Raw genomic sequence first — 7725 nt, forward strand, 5'->3', positions numbered from 1 at the left:
GTACATTTCATTTTCTGATTTTCAGTGGATGTTTACAGCGGTTTCTCTTCATTTTGAGTTGTGCCCCATCAACAAATGAAGGTCCTGAGGGCTTTTCTTCCACGGGCTTTATTCCATTCACATCATCATGGTCATCTCTACTTTGAGGAGGCAGCTCTTCTCCAGTCGCATTTTAAGTGCCTTCCAACTTGAGGGGCTCATTTTCTGGCACTATATCTTACAGTGTTTCTTTGCTAGTCATAAAGTTTTTAGTGATTAAATATTTGGAAGTAGTTCTACACTACTTCTTCCTAGTCTGTCTTCATCTGAAAGCTTATCTGAAACATGTCCACAATAGGTGACCCTGCTGGTATATAAAATACTGGGGACATAGCTTTCAGAATTACAGCAACTCACAAGCCACCACAGTACAACAAACTGACAGAATAGCGGAAAAAGATTGGAAAGGTGGAAAAACCACCTTCCAGAGGATATAAATCTAGATGAAGAATATGTTGAGTAATGATAGCTTCTAATTTGGCAATTTTTTTTTATTAAAGGTTTCTTTGATTTTGTATCAATACTCTTTTATTTACCCTCATATAGTATAGTATGGTAGCGTAGTGGTTACGAATCGGGCTGCGACCCGCAAGGACAGCAGTTCAAAACTACCAGCTGCTCCGCGGGAGAAAGATGAGGTGATCTGCTCCCGTAAAGATTTACAGCCTTGGAAACCCTGTTCCGGGTCGCTATGGGTCGGAACCGACTCGACGGCACTTAACAACAACAGCAGTATAGTATGGTGGTGGTTATATGCCATGGAGTCGCTTCCAGCTCACAGTAACCCTGTGTAGAGTTTCTGAAACTGTAACTCTTAACCGGAGCAGAAAGCCTCGTCTTTCTCCCACATAGTGGCTGGTAGATTTGAACTTCTGTCCCTGTAGTTTGTAGCCCAACTTGTAATCCACTATGCTGCCTGTGTCCCTTCATATATTATAGCATGTGCAAGGTGTCCTTTATTGTATACTTCTTAGAGGGAACAGTCGCTGGAGAAGGGTGTCATGCTGGGTAAGATGGAGGGTCAGAGAAAAAGAGGAAGACCCCCAACGAGATGGATTGGCCAGGTGGCATCATTGATGGCATCGAGTGTGGTGGCGGTAGTGAGGTTGGCCCAGGATCGGACATTGTTTTGTTCTGCTGTGCAAGGGGTCACTATGAGTCGGCTCCGACTCGATGGCACCTGACAACAACAACAACAACAACAACAACAACGGTGTCATCATTTACCTTGGTCAGTTGGTGCTGACATTACTTCTGTTTGGTATTACCTTTTCCTTCATAAGGATGAACAAGTGTATACGATCTAGAAAGTGATTTCCTCTTCCCTCTCACCTAAGAACCTTGCTTTTTATATGTATACCTAATCTTGTTTTTTTAATTCTTTTGGCTGCGTAGCATTCCATTGTGTGTATGTACCACCGTTTTTTTCAATCCATTCTTTTGTTAATGGACACGTGAGTTTCCATCTTTTTGCTATTGTGAACAGTGTTGTGATGAACACATACATGCATATGTCTGTTTGTGTCACTGCTATTAACTCTCTAGGGTACATGCTTAGGAGTGGAATTGCCAGATCATAGAATAATTTCAGGAAGTGCCAAACTAATTTCCATATTGATTGATCCAATTTATAATCCTATCAGCAATGGAACAAGATACCAGTATCCCTACATGGGAAGGAAAGACAGTAAATAACCAAAGCAATATTGAAAAGAAAAACAAAGTAGAAGACCTCACGTGACTTAATCTCAAAACATACTATACAGCCACAGTAATCAAAACAGCAAAGTGCTAGTTCCACCACAGACAAACAGACCAACAGAACGTAATTGAGACCCAGAAATAAATCCATCCACTCATGGGCAGCTGATCTTCAACAAAAGGTGAACAAAGGTTGCACAAAGGTGAAGAAACAGACTCCTAAGATAATCGTGCTGGCAAAACTGGGTTGTTGTTGTTGTTGTTAAGTGCCATCGAGTCAGTTCCGACCCATAGCGACCCTGTACAGGGTTTCCGAGGGTGTTGGGTAACTGCAGAAAAATGAAAAAGGATCTGTATCTCTCACAATACACAAAAACTAACTCAAAATAAAATCAAAGACCTTAATATTCAAAATAAAAGTAGAAAGTTCCTGGAAGATACAGGAAAAAACAATGGGACCTAATTTTCTTTACAAACAGATTATCAAACACAGCTGCAAATGCACGAACAACAGGAGACAAGTTAGATAACAGGAACCTCCTAAAAATTAAATGCCTATGTTTGTGCCTTATTGATTATGCAAAGGCTTTTGACTGTAGATTACAACAAACTATGGATAACTTTGTGAAAAATGGTTACCCCAGAACATTGAACTGTACTCGTGAGGTACCTGTACATAGACCAAGGGAATACTGAATGATTTAAATTCAGGAAACGTGTGCACCAGGGTTGTACCCTTTCATAACACTTATTCAGTCTTTTTGCTGAGCAAATAATCCGAGACTCTGGATTATATGAAGAAGAACGTGGCATCAGGATTAGAGGAAGACTCATTAGCAACCTGCAAAATGCAGATGACACATTCTTGCTTGTTAGAAGCAAAAAGGACTTAAAGTACTGATGAAAATTAAATACCAGTCTGTAGGGTTTCTGAAGTTGTAAACCTTTACAGGAGCAGAAAGCTTCATCTTTCTCTTGAGGAACAGCTGGTGGTTTTGAACTGCTGGCCTCGCAGTTAGCAGTGCACTACTTATCCTACAATTCCACACCAGGACTCAAATTAGTAGTTTCTGCTTATTTATATTCTGTATTAGATTTTGTAGGTTAGGAATGTGTGATGTCTGTTTTGTGGCAAACCAACACAAATCTCTTGCTCTTATTAACAGTATTACCTGAGATATTAAAAGAGTTAATGGATTAAATGTTTAAGTAATAAACTTTGTGTAAAGACCTAGGTATATCAGCATTGTTAATGTTTAAATTAGGAACTGAATCTAAAATTCAGATAGATAGACTACTAAGATATTTCATACTTTGTCAGCAAACTTCATGTTTTTCCTGTTTCATCAGCCAGTTACCAGCAAGACATGTTTGAAATGCTTTGAGGTGATTCATGCTTCCTCATTTGTTAGTTCTAATTTACTAGAAAGGACTGATATGTTTGTTTGTTCTTTTAGCTTGAGAATGCCAGGCTGTCCTCAGAGATGAATACATCCTCTGTCAACAGTGCCAGGGAAGAACTCATGGAAAGTCGGATGAGAATTGAGAGTCTTTCATCTCAGCTTTCTAATCTACAGAAAGAGGTAAATAAGAATCTTCCCCTAAGAAGTCTGCATGTTGAATTGAGAGGCAAGGTCTACCACAATAATCTGTCTGCTGCATTCTGCTCAGTGTCACTCCTCCTGCTATTTGCCTGAGACTCCTGCTTTTACCAGGTTTTCTCATTTTGCATTGTAGATAGAGCTAAGTCACTTGCCCTTGGGCAATTTGTCTGCTAGTGTAGTCACTGGGCTTAACCTTGGTCCCAGTCTGACCTCAACAGAGTGCTGGTCCCAACACACATACTCCTTTTTCATCACATTTGGAAAAACGTACTGAGGAAAAACGTGCAAACATTCTTAATGGGTGGTGAATGCTTTGTGTTTTAGACACATTCTTTCAGGGCTTAAACTAGTTAACTAGGATCTTGAAAGGAAGCGTTAATTAGCATAGTAGTTAAAAATTAATATACTTAAGTGACAAATAAGCACAATGCTGGTGTATTGACTTGGTGCCTCTAAGTGCATGATGGTGTGTTCCGTGTACATCTTAAGCAGGCTTGTACTCTGCTCAAAATCAGTTTTCACTTTAAGGGAGGTGTTGCTGTGGATACAAAGTACATACCAGGGGATTTCAAAAAGTTAATGGATCAATTCTATTATCTTTTAACTCCATTTTTCTATAAACTTTTTGAAACTCCCTCACATGTAAACCATATTAAGTATTCAACAAAATTGTTTTAATAATTTAGTGCTGTTCAAACCGACCTGGTGGTCCAGTGCTCATACAGTGCCACACAAGGACTCCACGACATACAAGAAAACAATTTCTGTTTCAGTTAGCAGTTCAGCACCTAACCGCTGTGCCAAGATGTCTCCTTTTTGTTGCATACTTGTTTTGTTTTAGAGCTATTGATTCCTTGGACAGTAACTTCAGCTTCTGTTTTCCTCTAGAGAAGAAATCTTGTTCTAAAACTATACGTGTTAAAAGAAACTTTACTTTTGATTAGACCTTTCTTCTTTCCTTTTTTCCCCTTTCTTTTCTTACCATTTTACTTCTAGTAAGATCTTTTTCTGCTTAGAAAGTTGAAGATATTTATTTCAGCAGTTTAGAAAACAAAGAAGAAAATGAGTTCTATAAAATAATGCTGAAAAAATTAGTTAACGCAGAAACTTTTCCATTGCCTATCATATCTTTTATTAGTTGTAGTTTATACTTTTAAATTATTTAAAACTTTCATTCTGATAGTGTTTTGAAATTTTTATGTAACAATAGAACTGAAAGGACCTTTGAGTTCATTCCATTAGACCCTAGAACTTAGATAAGTTCAATGATTTGTCCAGAGGTTTCAGACTAATAAATGGGTTTTTCTTCTGGTCCCCATTTTTTCCCCTTTTTACCTCATTGTCTTTGAAGAAAATTTCCTTTATCAATTTAGCATATAACAATTTTTCCCCATTGTGTTATTTTAACTGGTATCTTTGTAAAAATAAGTCTGTTCTTACTATAAGAAGTCATAGTGATTAAAGTGCTTGACTGCTAGCCAAAAGGTTGGTGGGTTGAACCCAACAGCCACTCCATGGAAGAATAATTGACAGTTTACATCCAAAAAGATTTACAGTCTCAAAAACCCTATGGTGCAGTTTTACTCTGTTTCGTAGGTCATTATGAGTGGAATTGACTTGATGGCAGTGGATGTGGCTCTCACTAAGGGTTGATATTTACTCCACTCCATCTAATAAATCCTGTCCTAGTTATTACCTCCTCTTCAATTTTGCCTTTCTCTACTTTTTGTTTTGACTGATGCTTAATGCACTTGATTATATTTTGTAGGAGTGTTATATAGCTTGAGGTTGATCTTTGTTTTACAGATTAGATGCCTGAGGTTAAATAGCAGGAGGTTTTGAGTGGCTTAGCTTGATGTTGTAGCCTGTCTTCTGGCACAGGTTTCCCTGTTGACCTGTTAGATACACAGGTTTTCTTGCCTCTAGATATTAACTACGTTAAACATAGTTCCTAATGTCTTAGGAAGTAGGCGAGGAAACACTCCTTCAGCCAGAATAGTTGCTAACTTCTTTGTTTACATGTTGTGTTTCTGAGGGAAATTCTTTCATTTCTTCATTATTGATAGCATATTTTTAAAAAATCTATTTTGAGGAATATTTTTATTAGTTGATAAATTTTAGCCTTAAAATGTCATCAAAAGGGGGGGGGAAGTACCTCTTCATATTTTCCCATTATCTTAATAGTGTTTTCTGTTTAGTCATATCAATTTCATCATGCTGCTGTTATGCAATAAGAATGTCCTTTTGGTTATTACTCACCTTAGTGAAGCATTTCTTAAATTTCATTTAAAATTGGCATTGTTATTGCTGTTAAAATGCTATCAAATTGATTCCGACTCTTAGCACCAACCATATTTAGTGTTTCTGAGGAGCTGTTGGTGAGTTTGAACTGCCAACCTTGTGGTTAGCAGTGTAGCACTTATCCTACAGCTCCACACCAGGCTTTGAAATAATGACTTTAGAAATTAGATGATAGTATTGCTGTAGGATCAGCACTAGACTGTGAGCCACAAGGTCAGCAATTCAAACCCACCAGCTGCTCTTCAGAAAACTCTATACAGGGTCGCTGCTAAGAGTTGGAATCAACTCGATGTCACTTAACAACAAGAAGTATTATGTTTAGGAATTAAAAATTTCATATATTGCTTTTAGAGTTTCTAAATATTTTATTTGGCCAAATTAATTGGTGGGTCAAAGTGTTTGCTTTGCAGAAGAGTCTACAGTGGTACTTCTCACTGTTACTTTCTAATACCCAGACCCTGAAAACTCTTGTTACAAATAGACTCTACTAAATAGTAAAATTATGTTTTATGCTATAAAACCAAAATGATTAGAAGTCATTCATTCAGTTTTAAGATAGAGGTGAGACTTTAGGGATTAAGAATAAACTGGTTTAGTTATATAGCTTGCCTGTATCAGAGTCAGAAAGAGGAACTTAATCTAACTTCTCATCTTGTGTTCTTTATATTTCACCACACTACAGATAGCTTGGGAACCTATTTCTATTGAAAATACAAATGCTTCAGAGTAACGTTAAAACATCCTTATACCTAGATTTTAATTTTCCCCATGTTAAAGAACTATACAACATCAAAGGTAGAGAAATAGACATTGTGGCGTGTTTACAAATGTAGGCTCGGAAGTTGTCTGTGACTCTTGGGTAGTTCATTTCTCTTATTAATATTCTAGTTTCCACTTTGTTGCCCACTCTGTCTTTTATTGCCCACATGTGAAATGTTGTTGTTGTTATGTGCCGTGGAGTCAGTTCCAACTCATAGCAGCCCTGTACAGGGTTTCCGAGGCTATAAATCTTTACAGGAGCAGAAAGCCTCATCTTTCTCCCACAGAGTGGCTGGTAGTTTCGATCTGCTGACCTTGTGGTTCGCAGCCCGATTTGTAACCACTACACTACCACAACTCCTTACGTGTGAAATAAGGCTTGCTTATTTTGGAGAAAAGAGTCAGAAGCATGAATGGGTAAAAATGGATTTCTCCATTTTCAGCATTTTTTTTTTTTTTCCAAATGCTGTTAAGTACAAGTTGTCTGAGGCTCGGGACTATTTTTAGTACCTCTTTTAAAACAGATGCCTACATCTAATACACAATGTCAAATGTTACTCTGGATTTTAATTGATTATTAATTTTAAACATCACCTTTTTATTTTTAAATGATTTTAGGTTTATAAAAAATTGGCAAAGATAGCACAGACCCCATATATTCCTCAAGTAGTTTATCAAAACTTATGAATTCGACATTTGTAGACTGCTGTTAACTAGATTCCAAATTATTTGGCTATCATCAGTATTCCTATTAATACTCTTTTTTTGTCCCAGGGTACATGTACATGTGTCCTCAGTTTCCTCTATCTGTGACAGTTTCCTATTCTTTTTTTTTTTGTTCTAATGACCTAGACAGTCTTGAGGAGGGACTAGCATGATATTCTGTAAAATGTGCCCTACTCTGAGCTTGTTCGGCATTTTCCTTATGATTAGTTTAGCAAGTCCTTACTTCCTGGTATAAGGTGCTCTAGGCTCATTTTGGGGTTCCTCATGTGGCACTGTGTATAAGCAGTGGACTGTTAACTACAAGGTCAGTGGTTCAAATCCACAAGCTGCTCTTCAGAAACCATATACAGGGTTTGTATGAGTTGTAACCAACTTGATGGCACTTAACAATAGATTCATCTTGTGCATATTTTCCCTAGCCCAACTCAGAATGAGCCATTTCTCCAAGGAGTCTAGATTCTTTTTCGTTGGAGAATGGTATTTAGAAATTAAGATTTGGGCACAGAGTCTGTTCATTGCTACTGGGATGTCACTGCTTTTAGGCCTTCTCAGAACAATGCAATATATGTACATTGTGTATATATATATATATATA

General features: G+C 37.5%; 1 protein-coding gene across 1 annotated transcript in view; it reads left to right on the forward strand.

Annotated features, from left to right (window-relative positions):
• The window catches only part of LMNB1 (lamin B1), a 66047-nt gene that overhangs the window by 40269 nt on the left and 18053 nt on the right, over positions 1-7725 (forward strand). The window contains exon 5 of the mRNA XM_006870677.1: positions 3198-3323. Coding sequence (XP_006870739.1) covers positions 3198-3323 — 126 coding nt within the window. The remainder of the gene's footprint in view (positions 1-3197; positions 3324-7725) is intronic.

Source organism: Chrysochloris asiatica, unplaced genomic scaffold (assembly GCF_000296735.1).
Source record: "Chrysochloris asiatica unplaced genomic scaffold, ChrAsi1.0 scaffold00147, whole genome shotgun sequence".
NCBI lineage: Eukaryota > Metazoa > Chordata > Mammalia > Afrosoricida > Chrysochloridae > Chrysochloris > Chrysochloris asiatica.